The 17,887-nt window shown below is 40.3% G+C and overlaps 1 protein-coding gene across 1 annotated transcript in view; it reads left to right on the plus strand.

Moving 5' to 3' along the window:
• The window catches only part of fndc3ba (fibronectin type III domain containing 3Ba), an 81,486-nt gene extending 64,071 nt beyond the window's left edge, over positions 1-17,415 (plus strand). The window contains exons 17-27 of the mRNA XM_069152665.1: positions 188-259; positions 1,498-1,616; positions 1,896-2,001; positions 2,742-2,914; positions 3,740-3,853; positions 4,040-4,189; positions 5,628-5,908; positions 8,580-8,798; positions 13,860-14,026; positions 14,579-14,706; positions 16,618-17,415. Of these exons, the coding sequence (XP_069008766.1) occupies positions 188-259; positions 1,498-1,616; positions 1,896-2,001; positions 2,742-2,914; positions 3,740-3,853; positions 4,040-4,189; positions 5,628-5,908; positions 8,580-8,798; positions 13,860-14,026; positions 14,579-14,706; positions 16,618-16,929 (1,841 nt within the window). The 3' untranslated portion in view covers positions 16,930-17,415. The remainder of the gene's footprint in view (positions 1-187; positions 260-1,497; positions 1,617-1,895; positions 2,002-2,741; positions 2,915-3,739; positions 3,854-4,039; positions 4,190-5,627; positions 5,909-8,579; positions 8,799-13,859; positions 14,027-14,578; positions 14,707-16,617) is intronic.
• Positions 17,416-17,887: the final 472 nt, after the last annotated feature.

Consider the following 17,887-nt stretch of genomic DNA (forward strand, 5'->3'; position numbering starts at 1 on the left):
TTTTTTTTTTTTTTTTATAGATTTTGTGCTGATACCTGCAGAGTGGGCAATATGTTTTTAATTTTATTGAGATGGTATCCCAAAGCAATAAAGAAGACAGTGCAAATATTTTTCATGAAGTCTCCTGAGAATAAGAAGGATGTTTATGTGCAATATTATCTCAAACTAAAATCCTTTGCTCCTACAGATCCTCCCCAGGACAACGGGGGCTCCGGGGCTCTCACGTACCTGCTTGAGATCTCAGAGGGATGCTCTGAAGGTACGAATGTTACATCTATTAGTCAGCCCATCCATCTGCTCCCCCATCCATAAAAGCATCCCACATTCAGCTAATCTGAGCGTTTGTTCTAAGTCAATCATTATAAAACATATAACTCAAAATGTACCACCCATCCTCTCTTACATGTGCTCGTTCTTTTTATGCATTTGTTGATTAATTTACTCTCCTAGGAAGCCGTTGTTTCCTCTTTGTTAAAATCAATTTAACACACTTGTTGTTTTTCTCACATTGGCACAACAGGAAACTAAATATTCTGCAGTTTATTTCAGGGAATAATAAGAGGTGTTATTCTATTGAATCTGTTTTCATTCAGTCACATCAAAGAAATACACATTATTAGTTGTTTATTTTAGACTAGTGTTGAATGTCAAAGAACAGAAGAATAGATAATTAAAATGATCATCTGCAGTTTACATTTACTCTGTGCTTTTCAGTCACTATGACAGGACCTGATATGATTTTATTTCAACTACTTCAGTGTTGCATTCATTAGTTGGCAAGAAAAGACTTGTTGTATATCTAAGAAGCAGCTAAAACGTTAATTCTGAAACATCATTGCACACTGAATGATTTGTAGCCCATTAATACCCTCTAATGCCTCATCTGTCTTAATCTCTCCTCCTTTTTCTGTCCTTTTTACCTTCTTAAATCTCTCACTACCTGTACCAGTGGACATGTTGTGGTGGGGAACTCTGAGAACAACCCTGACTCAACTAATTTTGTTTACCATGATTCATTATGTTATTAAGGGTGGTTGATGTGTGTGGCATTACTATCTCAAACAGATGTTTGGATAGACACTACAAATGTCTTACATCATCAATGAACGCTCTCTTTTTGATGTGACCTTTATGTTGTAGTCAGTACATAACCTAAGCGTATCCATTTCACAATCAGAATGCAGGCCACTCCTGCTGCAGTTTTGTTCCTGCGCTGTAATGTAAACAGGTCCTATATCTGGATTACATAAGTACTGCTTCATAGGCAAAGTATTGTATTTAACATGACTACCCAATCCATCAACAACTAAACAGCAACACAAACTGTTGCACGATTATTAATTAGGTCAATGGGGATTCTGTTCCTGGAAAAATAACTTGGTCGACCTCAGAAATATGTTTTAGAACAGCAGATAATGTGTACGCACTTTTATTTATAAGTGAAATCATTGGTGTAATTCTGTTTATGTCTGTGTGTGCATCTGCATATTTGTGTAGCGAGCCAGTGGGTGGTAGTGTACAGTGGTCCAGCAACAGACTGTGTGTGTGAACGCCTGACACCTGGGACCTTCTACCTCCTACGTGTGTGTAGCATCACCACAGGAGGACACAGCCCGGTAATACACAAACGTATACACAACTTTAAAATGGTGCATTGAGAACTTTGAATTTTTTCCTGTCAGTTCTTGAGTTAGGAGTGGAGCAAAAGTGGTGCATGAGTGTAGCCTTTTTTTTTTTTTTTTTTTTTTTTTTTTAAAGTTAGACAATCTACAATCTGCATGCAACAAAGTAGCCAAATATAAATAAAATGTTATCTACTTATTAATCAAACTGATTTATAATTATAGTTTCGTCTCGTTTGTTTTGACTTTCTGTGTTTATTTCTGCTCCTAAAGTGCACTGTTAGTGTTCCGGTCCGTACATTAAGTGTCCCGCCAGGGCCCTGCCAGCCGCCGAGGATTGTGGGGAAAGCCAAACACAAGGAAGTGCAGTTAGAATGGAGTGAGTGCTGACATATACGTACACTGTGTTATTTATTACAATATTTTTCAATATTATTTCTATTAGGCAGTTAAATTGCCCTCTAGCTGCATTATGTGTTTCTCTGGCCAAATCTAATGTAAGCTAAGTCAACCCTGTTTCAGCCTAATAGAGGCCTAATTTCGCCCATTAAATGCCTAACCTAGCCTCATATCTAACTTAACTCTGCTAATGTCAGCCCATTATAGCAGATTAGTACTGTTATCTCTTGGCAGGCAAAAGTCTCCCAGCCCGCAGTGCTGAGAAAGTTCTTCTTTTAACCAGTTTAATACAGCTGGTCACATCCCTAATCAGCTCACATTCAGCCAGCGCCGCTGCAATTACTGGCTCGAGTAGAAGGTCAAGCATAATGTATTGGAGGGTTTTCCCCACTGTCTCCATCATTTGTTATTTTCATCTCACTGCAAGCAAAGTGAAGCAGCTGTTGGAGGGAGAAAAAAAAAATCCACTAGAAATTGTCGAAAAATTTACCTGGTTAACTGATCTGTAAACATGATCTAAAATATGTAAAACTAAACATAATCTTACAACTAAAGATAATATAATTATATCTGCTATGTATTTCCATCGAGGATCATTTTTAATTATGTAAACAAATCAGTTTGATTGTACATAAATGCCTTCTCTCTCTCTCTCTCTCTCTCTCTCTCTCTCTCTCTCTCTCTCTCTCTCTCTCTCTCTCTCTTGTTTTGTCCCCTTAGACTCTTCTGTCTCTGAGGGAGTGTGTGAAGAGTGTGTGTTCAGTCTGGAGATGAGTGAGGGGGACACCAAGCCAGCGGAGGTCTACCATGGCTCGGAGCTGCAATGCACTGTTGTTAGTTTGCTACCCGGTGCAACGTACAGCTTCCGACTGAGGGCCGCCAACGAGGCCGGGGTGAGAAGCACTTGCTCACGACAGCAGGACTAAAGATCAATAATAATAATGATATTCATGGTAAAAGAAAATTAGCTAGTAATTCACCAGACAGGACCATGAAATCCATTTAGTAGCCTCAATAAATAACACCTCGACAAATTAATGTCAATTTTATGTTTAATAATAAGCATGAAATTCTGTTTTCAATGGCAATTGTTTACTTGTAGCCACGGGATCTATTCAGTATGCTGAGTACATGTGTGTAGTATAATTTTAATATAAATAACAAACAGAGGAGCCCCACTAAATTCAACTTGAAATCGTTACTACACATATAAAGACACATGGCCAATAGTGATGAGGTCAGAATGTCCCAGACAGTTTAATAGGTTGCAGATGTTTTGGATGCAAATGTTTTCCACAGAATTAACGTAACATCTGATTGTTTTGATCATCAACTCGGTCAAAGATGACTGTCTAATCAAAAGCAGGCACAAACACGGCGCACATTAAATAGTAGGAACAACAGTACACATGTGAATGAGAAACTGAACAATCGGTGCGCGTAAAAAAAACACATGACTCATAAGTTCATACACATGCACAGACAATCAAGTGTGATTTGAGAGTTAATTTCAGCACTTTTTACATCTGAACTACAGTCAAAGGTATTCTGTTGACTATGACAAAGGAAAGTATGCAATCTGTTATTTGAGAAATTAGAAACAGCAAATACTCAACACTTTTGCCTGAAAAAACTATACTTTTTTTTTTTTAAATGTATTAATTGACTAATCATTGCACATCTAGTCTCATATGTGTGTTTGGATCTGTGTGTCTTAGTTCGGAGCGTACTCTGAGCCGACAGAAGTGACAACTGCAGCCGGTCCTCCTGGTCAATGTGGTGCGCCACTCGTCAATCTCACCAGCAACACCTGTGTAACGCTCAACTGGGAGGTGAGACAAACACAGAAGATGCAACTGTATTTATCAAAAGAGGGAAACCGAGAAACCGAGAGAAATGGATATCTAAAGAGGCCCGACCAGAAAGCTTTTCCGATTTTACAGAATTTGGTATCCATTCAGTTTCAGGTTCCCATTGTTTGTTTCTTGGCTGAGTGAGTGTGTCTCTTCGTGTTGCAGAGCCCCGAGGGTTCGGGTACAGACATCTCTGAATATCGTTTGGATTGGGCGAGGGAAGACGAACCAATGGAGCTCATCTACTGTGGATCTGCCACCCAGTGTGAACTGTCAGACCTGACACCTGCCACAGATTACTGCTGCAGGCTACAGGTAAAACAAACGCACAGGCACACACGCACACAAACTGTACTGTATACATGCACAGGTACGCAGACTCTGCAAGATAGAAGAAGGGACATAAACTGCTGTGTGCAGAATGTAAACACAAATACACAGAGACGCACTAAGACCCAACAAAGAACTGAATTTCAAGCAATGACACAGAAACTCTGTCAGGACACACAATGGCACAACATGCACACAGCCCGAGAGAGCATCAAAAGGAAAAGACGCACACAAACAGCCAGTGACCAGGGAAAGACTGATGATAATTGATTCAATTTGCGTCCTGACTCTTAATCTGGTGCATGAAGTGCTGACTTTGTCTTTCTCTGAGTATTTGTCTAATGCACGTACACATCCTCTCTCTTTCTTTATGATGTACCCTTGGAAGCTATGAATCCAATAACATGTTTTATTGCTCAAATCTTTATGGGCTCATTTATAATGTTTAGAGGACAAAACAAGGTCAACCTAATGTCCTCATCCCTGCTTTTGTTTGTGTACGTGATTTGTCTTTGTGTGTTTCTGTGCACTTGTGTGTCCATATGTCTGAATGTTAAGAGGACTGTAAGAAGCATCACACAAGAGGCTCTGAATTGGTTGAACTCCCTGTGACTCCCAATGTATAAACTTGTACATGAGCATTGTGTCAAATCAGCAACTTGATGAGAGCACTTTAAAAAGCCACACATTATCACAAGGATGAGGTCGATCAATCCTCAAAATATTTTTCAAGCCACGGCGAAATAAATTTGGCATCTGAAATAAATCAGAAATATGACTGAAATCAAATTTTTCTTGTCATGGACTTTGTAGATCGTTTACTGCCAAAATAAAGTAGTAAGTCAAGACTTTGCTGTATGTTCACACTGCTGACAGCCAATTTTACGTTCTACTGCTCGGCATACACGTATGTTAACGTTGCTGGGATGTTCTTGGAAAGTGATAATGGCTCATTTTTATGGAAGGAAGTATTTGTTATTTTCTGGGGGTTTTATTTCAAGCTTTAAAAATCTTGCACATGTAGTCTTAAAATACTGTTGTATTTTGTCCTTGTTTCCTCCTCACTAAGTTTGTATGAGGCAATCAAATAGACTATAACAACAAGCGATTGAAAGGCACCCAATAGTGGGTACTAAATGTGTTAGGCAGCACAAGAAATAGACTCATGTTCTCTCACATCTGATTTGAAATAATCTCCTGCTGATTTTCTTGTGTTCTTCCATTATTCATTTATTCCCCCCGCCCCCACCCCTCAATTTTACTTTCTCTGGCTCTGTGTTACTGTTGCCCAGTTCATTTCACTTATGTCTCTGATCATCCTTGTCTTTTTGTCCCTCTCTTCACCTCCTTTCTGTCCACTCTCAATCAAACCTCTCCTCCTCCATCTCTCTCATCCCCGTTGCATTTTTTGTCTCCCACTCAGGCGGTGAATCAGGCGGGTGCCGGTCCGTACAGTGAGCAGGTGAGTTTCCGGACCCCGGCGACACATCCTGACCAAGTCTCGTCTCTCACCCTCCTGGACCTCCCAACATCCTCCGAGACCGGTCACTCCCCGTCTACCTGCCTGCTCCTGAAGTGGGAGGAGCCAAACAGTAACGGGGCGGAGATCACCTCCTACGTCATCACCCTGGACGACCAAACCATCACTGTTGAATCAGGGACGAGTCACCTTGTCAGCGGCCTGCTGCCGGACAGTGAATACAGGTACTGACTTGATCATGAAACTGGAACTTAAATGTTGGATCCAATGTTTCCCATCATGCAACCATTAGCAACTTTATAGTAATATCAGGAAAAAGTTGCATCTCTGAAAACATTGTCCCACTGCACAAAATACTCAAAGCATGACCATGGAACTAACTGATAGTTAATAAATAAAAAATAAAAAGATTTAATCACAAAATATTTATTATAATGTATATATCATATTTATTTATTATTTTAGGGTAGTCAAATTATATTCGTATTATAGATCATTTTTATTTAATCATTTCATGTTGTTGAAATGTCAATTTTAAAGTGTAGGTCCATATGTAGTAGTGACAGTCTTAGAAGCTAGGGATAGCCTGTTTGGTGTTTCCATGAGTTGGGATGTCAGACGTGTGGTACTTGAGCAGCAGTAAACAACTACACAGTAATCTGAATTGCCAGCTATTGTTGTGATGCTGTTAACCATTCTGTGATTACTTGTGAGTGTGTTTGTGTGCATGCGTATGATTCTGTAGTGAATTCTTTGAATTGTGGCATGTGACATGTGAAGAGACAGAGTGGTCACACACACACACACACACACACACACACACACACACACACACACACACACACACACACACACACACACACACACACACACACACACACCATTGTTTTCATTCTGGGGTTGTTTTTGTCCCGATGTCACTGCACTCTTGCATAATGGCTGCCACTGAGGCAGAACACTGTGTGTGTGTGTGTGTGTGTGTGTGTGTGTGTGTGTGTGTGTGTGTGTGTGCGTGTGTGTGTGTGTGTTTGTGCGTGTGCGTGTGAGAGAGAGTCTACCTGTGGGAGTTTTTGTGTGCCAATGCCAGTAATTCTTGTTGTTATTTACGGCGGGGGCACACTTCAAATAGTATGATTCATATTTTATTTGTCGTCAGTGGTTGGGCTGTGTGCTTCAGTGTAGGCTTACAATGTCTTCATTCTGAGGTTACTGTGAATGAATAATGTTTTCCTCCTGTCTGATCCATATGCAAAAGGAATAGATGATGAATTTTCAGGAGAAACATTGTCAGTACAACCAACTGAATAATAAAACCCCAAAGTATATACATATTTTTTCATCAATGGGGTCATTTTGTTTTTAAATACAGGAACTCAGTTATTCTTGGATCTTCACTTAATACTGTCGCATTACATTAATAATAATAACGTATTTAAGGTTTAGTAAATACTGCAAGAGGAATAATAATTGCCAGAGTCACCTATCACAGAAGACAGATTCACTAAAGCTGCAGTACTACAAAAGTAAACTGAAATGATAATCACCCAATGTCAAATTGTAAATTCAGGTAATTAAAGGAGACTGTGTTGCATGTTTATATTAAATGGATTATATATTTGATAATGGCTTTTGAGATAAATTTGCCATTAAAATAAATGCATTTGTAGGAAAGTAACTATGCATCCTTATATTTACATTTTAGTCATTTGGCTTGCAGTCGTTAAATTGAGATTATAATGACCATGTAAGGCTGGACAATATATCAATAATATAACATGATATGAGACTTGATGCCAGCTTGGATTTTTTATATTGTTATATTTTGATATGGCATAAGTGCATCAGATTCTTCCAGCTGTTTTATTAATTGCCTTCACCTACTCAGTCATTATATCTGCATTATTGATGATTATTTATCAAAAATCTCATTGTATAAATGGTTTGTCAACTCACCAATAATCATCCCAACAAAGGCACAGTTTTTGCTCAAAAAGATAGTAATATTTAAATCTGTCCATATATCGATCAGGGGTTCAGTGTTTTCTTGATGTTCTGGTTCGCTCAAAATTGTACAAACATTGCTGGCATACCGGTTACTTTTCCCTTACTTTCTAAATATCATGGTGAAACAAAACTCTCCAAAACAAAAGCTGCATCTAACCTGAACTTTGAAATGTAGAACCCCACATATCCAAATGTAACCCCTCATGATCAAAACGTAAGCTTCTTTATCTGTCACTCTCTTCCTTCTTCTCAATCTCTCATTATCATTTATCTATATGCTTAATTACCCAGTGGATAGATGAATGTTGCCCTTTCTACTCCGTCTTCACCCAGCTACATGAATTATAATGAAAGGTTACAGTTACAGAGAATCAGCCATTAAATGTCAGAGGATAGATGCTCTCTAGCTGAGGACATCTGATATGGATGCTAATCAGCTGATCAGACTCTGACATGAAGGGTTGAGGGGAGGGAGGGCGATACCTAGAAGCGAGGCAGCGGGGGGAGTTTGAAGAACAGAAATCCATTTTCGCCCGTTCTCATGTAATTAGCGGTTGGTCTATGTGTCTTTGTGTGTGTGCCAGTAGGTTTGTATTTGTATATTTTATAGTTACAAATAGACACACTTAAAATATTCTTCTGTTGTAATTATATTGCAAGAAAACCATTGTAGCAAGCAAAACGAAAGCTTTTTCCAAACAGCAAATTTTATAAAACATGTGGAGCAGGTGATTTTTTTTTTCTTGCTTACTACTGTACATACTGTACACCATTTCTAAGGATATTTCTTCTCTAATATTAGGACATATCCAATCAGAAAATGGAGGGGAAAAAAATGTTTTAAGTGTAATATTCTGTAACAAACGCATTTTTCTCCCCGTAACTTTTTAGTGTGCAGATCCAGGCAGTGAATGCCATTGGCTCCAGTCCCTCGAGTCCACCTCTGCTAGCGAGGACACGCCCCCTCCCTCCAGCCCCGCCCCCACTCGAATGCGCCGCCGCCGGACCTCAGAGCCTGAAGCTAAAGTGGGGCGAGAACGCCAGCCACACGCGCGCCCTGCTCGCTGAGGACATGGTCTACACACTACAAATGGAGGACAAGAACCACAGGTGGAGTACACACACACACACACACACACACACACACACACACACACACACACACACACACACACCAATACACACCTCACATCATTGCTTACTTCCCTGAATAGACTGAGAAGGGGTCCAGGTCACTATGTTCCAGGCCAATTCTTTGCAGGGTGTTGCAAAAATATAACATCAAACTTCCAAAACATTCAACTTAGTTACACATCACGATAAAAGTTTGCAATAAAAAGTCTTGTTTACACATTTAAGAAAGAAAACAAGAACCCAAAGTTTTGTTCACACTGTACACCTCATCTTAAGATTCTCTGCGCAGCGCATATATCCCCTACACACTCTGTATTACTTCATAGGATACACTAACACCTGCCTCAGTGGGTATTTTATATGCTTAGCCTCATCTATGACTGGGGATCGAAACGGTGAATGTTGCCCTCAGCGGTTGTGCTCTCAGAATCTGTTCGCCACAATGCGCACCAATTTTCTCACTCCTCAACCCACAGCTAGTCGATACAGCAATTCAGGGCCCAGAAGGTCAATACTACACACATACACGCATCACAAGAAGGACAGAGCCGTAGCCGCTTGAAGGGAAGCTGAGGGAGTGTGTGTGCGTGTGCATGTGTAGTTAGAGGTACTTGTACAGATTTGTGTACTCGTGTGTGTTTCTTTCTGTATGCGCGGTAACTCGATGTATCAGGGAGTAGTCATGTTGAGGCCATCAGGAGCCGGCCACGATGTAGCCTCCAACAATCAACCCCCCCCACTTAATGGACTGGTCAGACAAGAGTGACAAAGACAGAATCAGGTGGAATTAGCAGACTGAGGTGGAGGTGGAGGTGAAGGAATAGACTATAACCACCGACAGGGAAGTAAACACACACCCGGAGAGACTGCGAGAGGAGGGGATTTCTTGTTTTTTTGTTAAGGCTAAGATTATCTTAAATAAAGCAGAATTCAATATCAATGAAGAGCGACTTTTATCTACTTGCTCGTCTGCCCACCTGTTGGACTGTCTCGCCGCCCTCTCTCTACCCTTCTGGTTGGTCCCTCTGTGTTTGAATTGAAGCTTGGCTGCCATCAAGTTGGCACCGAGGTACCTTGGCACCCCTGAAATGAGCCATAGTGCAGCAGGCAACAGATGGGACCTTATTCGGCAGGCTGTGATCTGTTAACCTCTGTAGCACACACACACACACACACACACACACACACACACACTTGCAAATAAACACACTCACTGCCAGCCAAATTAAAACAGCTTTCACAGCTTAGAGAGTTTTATTTATCCTTTTCGAACAGTCACAGTGATTAGTGTGGCAGTATGCTAGTCCATTTGTGTGTCTTTGTAGCCGTGCTTGGATGCAACTGTGTTATATTATCCATATGCTTGCGTGCACCAAATCCGATGAGGATGGTGTTATCGAAGTCATCCTGGCATCTGTTTTCAACCGCTTATGTGAGAAAGTGCTACAGATTTTCTCTTTATTTCATCTGAATATATTCATTTAATAACACGTGATATTCTATAGGCCCAGTTCTGCCTCTTTTTGGTTAAATAATGATAAGGACGATCATTAATTTGACCTGTATTTGAAGCGTGCCAGGAAAAAGCCTTTGTTGTCCCAAAACATTTTGAGCAAAACTACAGTTTTCCAATGAAATACTGGACAGACGAATCAAACATAGAAATATCTGGCCACGGTAACAGTAGACACGTCTGATGTAAAATGAAACCCACTTTTTCAGGACTTTATGTAAGCTCTGTGAACTGAATTGCTCCATAATGACAACGTGGGATTCTGGACTGATTCCACCTGATTGCCTCTGCTCGGGAATCGTTACCTGCAGCTAGTGGCAGTTATGACAGGACATTAAGAGTATTAGCGGCAGCATTAGCAGTGCATAACTACTTTGTGAACTCTGTGTGTGCGTGTGCATGTGTGGGGATATCAAAAAGATGAATAGACAGAGCTGGTTTACAGGGTACTCCTCCTACACTCCTCCTCTTTCACCTTTACTTTCTATTCACTCTCTAATAAAATGACATTGCATGATTTAAAAAATTGTATTATTATCATTATTGGTGAAATTGCTTTGGCAACCAGGTGCTTCATTGCATTTGAGTGACTGGAAGGCCACTTTAAATAAAGTATTTAATCTCGAATCTGTATCTTTGTAAACAAAGATATGGAATAGCCAGCTGTAATTTCTGCAAATATAATTTCAGATTTTTCATTTATGCTTTTGACTTTGGCTGTCCTCTGCTCTGCCTTTCGCTGTCTTTATTTTTTGATCGAATTCATGTTTAATAATCTCATTTTATTGTCAGACAGGCAACGTCACCCCTGGAGAACCTCCTGGGAAATGTGTGCCCAAGTTCATAATGTTTTTCCTTCCTCCATCCTTGTCTTTCACCTCTTTGTTTTTCTCCTAACCTCCGATATGTCTTCACCCCCCCCTCCCCAACCACATTCATCCCTTTTTCTTGCTTTAGCTTATTTTTCCATTCTTATCTTCCTGCATGCACTTGTTGCTCATGTTCTGTCCTCCCTCACTCGTGCCATTTTTCATTTCCGCCTGTTTCCTTTACTTTATTGTTGCATTTATAAAGCTAGCTAAGTTTATTTGATTTGTCTCGATTCACTTTCTTCTCATCCGTTTTACCCAAAATGTCCTCTGGCAGGGGTGTTGAGAGTTGTCAGAATACCATGGCAACATGGGCAGTGCAATGCAAAAAAAGGTTTCAACCTTTTGACACAAAGGATTTTTAAGATGAATGCAGATGGAAGAACAGAATCATTCATCTGTTTGTCTACTGCCAAAATTTGTCTCACCTGTAATGCACACTATTTCTGTCCTTCAGCCATTCTTACATCTTTTCATCAACCATTGCTTTTTGTCCATCCATCCGTCCATCTATAGATATCCCAAACTTTCCCCTTTTTTCCCCCCCATACATCATGTTCTTCATTTCTCCATCCCTTCATCTTTGTACTTTTCTCTCTCTGTGTGCACCCGTTTCTGTTTCTATGCAGCCAGGGAGAGCCGGCTGAAGAACAAGGTGTTTCTCATTTTCTCTCTCTAACGCTAATGTGATCAAGAAGAAGCCATGCATGAGACATTACTGAAACAAACTGCTCAAAAACATGTTTACTATACTGGAACTGAAAACCAGAGTTGTGCCGTTTATATTGAGTGAATTTAATCATGATCTCATTATTAAATATAGCTCCGCACATTTTTTTTTTTGGTCATAATTTATTTGTTTTTATTTCTTAAACTGTTGAATTGATAAAGTTGTCAGAAACATATTTGTCCGTTGAACAATTGCTGGTAATGATTGGCTATTTTTGTGCCATCAGTCTGACAGGAGTGCATTCAAAGTTCCACCTGCTTTGATGTGTGATAATGTCATGTCAAATTAGTTAGCTGAATGGCTGCGAGCTCTGGGAAACAAGGATGGCTACAGTCAAAGTGGTGTTTTAAGAAGCCTACTTCTGGCAGCGCATGTCATGGCATCATAAAAAAAACTCTGCAGTAAAAAGGAAATAAAGAAAATTCCTATTTGCATGATATTTGTAAATATTTATATATTTACATTCCCATAAATACAAAAAAATGCATTATTCAAAGAAACCAGACATCCTTGTGTGCTTCTAACCTCTCTCTCTGTCTGTCCTCTTCTGCTCCTGTTTGCTGTTTGGCTCTAAACCAAGGATCTAATTCATCTCATTAACTGTGTCCTGATGATTTTTTTTGTGCAAGGGTGTTTATTGTCTGTCCTGTGCTGCTGAGTGTTAATTGTTTTGATATTCTGCCACTTAGCCCTGTCCAAACGAGAAGAGGTCGTAACTCCCTATGATAGATTTATGGATTTTTTTTTTTAGCCACATGGTTGATGGCCGAGAGCGCAAACAAGGAGAGACACAGATACTTGTCGCATCTGCAGTCCAAAAACTGAACTAACTGCGACGGCACCGGGTGTGAGTGTTAACTGCACAGCCATGCAGTGAGGCCGGGGATTAACAGCACCATATATCAGCCAGAGAAACACATCACTTCTCTGTAGTGCAGCCACATAAAGCGCTCATTTGGAGTTATAGCCTTCTACAAAACCATGACCTCTCTCGTCTCCTCTTTCCCTCTCTCACTTTCTCTTCTCTTTCCTCTGAGTGGCAGATCCTCCATCATCGTCTTATAATTACCAGTCACCTCTCTTTTTCCTCCTGCTTCATATCTTCTCTCCTTGACTTCCTCCTCTACCACCGCCTCCTCTCCTCTCACCCAACCCGTCAATCTCACCCAGTCTTTCTTTCTTCCAGAACTTCCTTCCTTGATCAGACTTATACCTTACTCTGCTGAAAAGCTGATAGCGGAGATAAATAACCCTCTTTCAGTTCAAATACACTTTTCTCCCGACTCATTCATTTGCCCACTTATCATCTCGCCCTCAGTGCATCAATCTGTCCATCTCGTCAGCCACGAGCTCTTGCGGCACTCTTTTTTTTTTTTTTTTTTTGTCGGATTTGGGACCATAACCTGCCAGTGTTCATCCTGTGTGTTCATAAATCACTGCTATCTTTTTTAAGATGCACTCTTCTCTCTTTCCGTCTTTCCAGCTTTTCCCAAGTCAATCCTCCCTCCAGGTAGCATATGCTGAACCTATGTTGATACAGTACCCCATGCACCACTGAGCTATTAATGAGCTATTTCTTGTACAGCCTGCTGTGTTGAGTCACTTCAAGTCTTGAAAAAATGTCTCGTGAAAGTGTCAGTTCCCAGAACTAGTTTGGTGATTTGTGCAATCCAAGTGTTAACGCCTCATTTTTCACTGCTATTGTTGTCTCGTTTTCCAAGTTTTTAATCGAGAGCCACTCTAACCTATTTCAACACCATCACCCTTTTCTCTCACATTCACCTCACTTTACCTCCGACTCCGTATTCCTTCATGCCGAGGTTTACCAGTCCCTCTCTCCGTCTCATCCAATCTTATTTTTCTGTCCAGATTTCTGACTCATTGTCTCCTCCTTCTTCTGCTTCTTCATTATATTCTACATCCAGGTTCGTGACGATCTACCGCGGTCCAAGCCACACCTACAAAGTCCAGCGATTGATCGAGTCCGGCAGTTACAGCTTCAGAATACAGGCCATCAGTGATGCCGGGGAGGGTCCTTTCTCTGACACACACACCTTCTGCACCACCAAGTCTGTACCACCTGCCCTCAAAGGTAAACTGACCCAGAGAAGGTGTATTTTTGTGTTGGGACACAAAAGTCCTGCCTTTGTTCCCACTGGCTAGACAAACTACAGAAATAGTGTTGAACTAAATCAATCAAAAGAGTTTAGTAAAATGTGTGCTGTATTTAGAACAGCAATTATGTCAGAGATGAATCATTATTATTACCTTGTTATTTCCAGTGTAAAATGACATTATTCCCCAAGGATATTTTTGCTTTGCAAAACAATTCTCAACACTGAAAAACAAAATAAATGCACATAAATAATCCATTCTCTCAGTTGTGGCTAATGTGCGGTTGCTTCACAGCTAGTTTAATTAAAAAGCCTGTCATTAACCACTATTAACATTACTGCAAACGCTACTGATCATTTGTAACATTAGATTCTAGCAGTTTTTGTTTTGAAATAACGTAGATTCAGAAAAATGTGTTTATTTCAGGAGAACAGATACCCCCCTCACCTGCTTCTGATCTTCTTAAAATGAAACATATCTCTTGTTTTTTTTTTTTTAAATGACCTTTTGATATAATTTCTTCCAACAGCTCCCAGAGTGCACCAGCTGGAGGGGAATATATGTGAGATCACATGGGAGACCATCCCACCAATGAGAGGAGATCCTGTGAGCTATGTGCTCCAGGTGCTGGTGGGACGCGAGTCAGAATACAAACAGGTTTGCCTCATGCGCGCACACGCACACACACACACAACACACACACACACACACACACGCACGCACGCACGCACACACACACAACACACACACACACACACACACACACACACACACACACACACACACACACACACTGGGAGGGCATATGAGGGTAGTGCAGAAAGCGTGTCTCTCCGGCCCAGAGCCCAGCCCTTCAATTATTTGATTCATTCTTATTTTTGAAGAATTGGGTACGACTACTGGGAGAATAATTCTAATCTCATGAGGAGCAGACAAATTCAGTTTGCTTTGATGAGAAGGTACACACAGACACAGATGAAGAAAACACACCAAACACACACCAAGACGGAGACTTCCAAATGGACAAATTTGCACACAAATGAAATAAAACCACACACCGAGACAGACATTTCCAAACAGACTAGTAAAACACACACACACACACACACACACACACACACACACACACACACACACACACACACACACACGCACACACACACACACACACACAGATAAATACTCCTTCTCCCACATACACTCCTCTGCACTAAGAAACAACATTCCAAAATTGAACATCATCTGCAGTGCCAGCAGAATTTATTGAGAGATATGGAAAACATTTTATGAGAATTACAGCAAAGAAACAACTGAAAAAGATTTTGGCTGCACTCGGATGTATGGAATTGGATAGCCGGCAGCTGCAGCAATGAGCAGACAAGTAGACAAAAAGACATTTGTCTTCAGGGCCAATTCACTCTCTGTTATTGAATTATAGAATTGTTGGAGGAAAGAACTGCTAAAACTCACCAACGGACAAAACTGCAGCTGTGTGTGTGCAAGTGAGATGCACACATCAGCTTTCATTACAAATTTGCAATGCTGCTTTTCAGATGTTTACATTCGTCTCTGTCTGTGTGTTTTTCCTCCTTTTTTGTATTTCACAATGAGAACTTTAAAACTCAATTTCTCTACACATTTGTGTAAAAACCTGCAACCTCTTCTGCTGCCTTAAGAAGACCAGGTCAAATTCTAGTATATGTTTGGACTTTGTATTAAATGCCAGAGGGCTTTTAACTTGAAATGAGGGTTTTTAATTTGAAACAGATAAAGGAAGTCGAGGCATTCGGCCGACCATTGGTGTAGCTTTATCACTCAGCCACTCGCTCAGTCATTGTCAAACTTGCATGCATATGGCTGATTGCAGTCCAACAAATGATAATGATGTGTTTTCTACTTGCACCTGCAGGAAAACAAAATCACTTTTTTCTTGATAAGCTACCAACCAATCCAGTAACTCTTAAAAAAAAACAGTTTTAAATATAGGAATTTAGTTAAAATTAAAGTAACTAAGCAAGTAATCAGGAACGAACTTGACAGAAATCTTTTTTAGTCGTTTTTTTATGACTTCTTAAAATGATCAGCAGATAAAGACGTTAACAGCGCTCAGGGAGGTGACTGATTACATTAACTGCCCAAATTGAATTAGACGAGGGACACAATCAACAGGATTTTATAAGAGCATGTAATATATGATGGGACAGGGCTCACTGAAGATGCTCACAATCAGCGGGCGTTGATCTTCTCATCATAAAATGACCATGAAATGTATTCAAAATTAGATTTGAATCACTTCTCTTTGTAAAAAGTCTGCTGCCTGCTGTGAGCTTCAACATGCCCATTCAAAAAAATGCAACCAATTATATGCTACTATGACCTTAGCGAGCATTCACGTCGCTTTTCCGACAAAATATTATAGTCCTTTTCTGCAGAAGAACATTTTTAGTAAAAATCTGCTTGCGTACTGTTCAGTCGAATGAAAACCTGCATCATGATGTCAGGTTACAAGGTAACAGTCTCGCATGGCATTCTTATTGACCAGACAAAACTTTATTTTCTTTAACACAGGTTTTTAAGGGAGAGGAGGGTGTGTTCCAAATCTCTGGTCTCCAGGGCAACACAGACTATCGTTTCCGTGTGGGCGCCTGCCGCCGTTGCCAGGATACATGCCAGGAGCTGTGCGGACCACTGAGCCCCTCCTCCTTGTTCACGCTGCGTCGCCAGGAGGCAACATCATCGGGAGAGCAGTGCGCCATGGAAACGGGCAAAGGGGTGGGGCTGATCTCCAGCGACGAGCGCTTTGCGGCACTGATTGTGTGCGTGTTCGCAGGCTTCTCCATCCTCATCGCCTGCTTGCTACAGTACTTCTTCATGAAGTGAGGGAATTTTAACTATAGGATAGAAAGAGAAAGCAAAATCACAGAAAAAAAAACTTTACAAAACGTCTATGAAAGAACCGAATGAAATCAAAACAAACACTTGTGATGTACTTCTAAGGCTGTGTATGTTTTTTTTTTTTCTTAGTCAAAGTATTGATTCAGGCTTTTCTCACCTTATACCTGTTGTCTTCTGCCTGCACTCAGTTTGGTCTCATTTCTTTCAATGTCTCTGTCATCTTTGTATCATTGTCCGTCTCATGTGTTAAGGATTTCTGTCGAGGAAAGCCTCGTCTGAGCTGCACCTCGTTTGGGAAAGAAAACTGATAATCAAGCCTTAAAATAGCTGTGAGCGAAGCAGTTGCTCCTCAGACTGACTTGCATGTTTTTATTTTGTATCTTTTTAAAAACATATTCAATTAGAGAACGTTTATATTTTTTGACGGTCATTGCCTTACTTTTCTTTTAGTTTGTTTTGTTTTTTGATGTTTAATTTGCTTCTTTTTTTTTTTTTTTTTTTTTTTTTTTTTTGCTGCAGTCTTTATTCAGTCAGCCATATTCAAATGTAGGACTTCAAAGCTTTAGCTGTTCATACATATTCAGTTTGTTACTACTCTACAGGCTGTCAGTCAATTCATACAATTTGCACCTGCTCTCAAATATAGACTGACAGACACCCAGTGCACACAGACTAATGTACATTATCATGCACACACATACAATTACACTCATGCATTGACAATGAGAAAGACACATTTCCTCTTAAGAAGTCAATCACATATCTGCTCAGCTTTTAACATTCAATCACTCGCTCATTCAGCTACCAAAGTGATGCAATCCATGTGTGGTGTAAGATGCTGCTATCCTGTGATTTTATTATATCCAAGAAAGAATGGAAAACCAGTAATCTAATATATACACACAATATATATATATATATAAATATATATGTGTGTGTGTGT

Source organism: Embiotoca jacksoni, unplaced genomic scaffold (assembly GCF_022577435.1).
Source record: "Embiotoca jacksoni isolate LCO1_2020_lvr unplaced genomic scaffold, fEmbJac1.0.p SCAF_18, whole genome shotgun sequence".
In the NCBI taxonomy this organism is placed as follows: Eukaryota; Metazoa; Chordata; class Actinopteri; family Embiotocidae; genus Embiotoca; species Embiotoca jacksoni.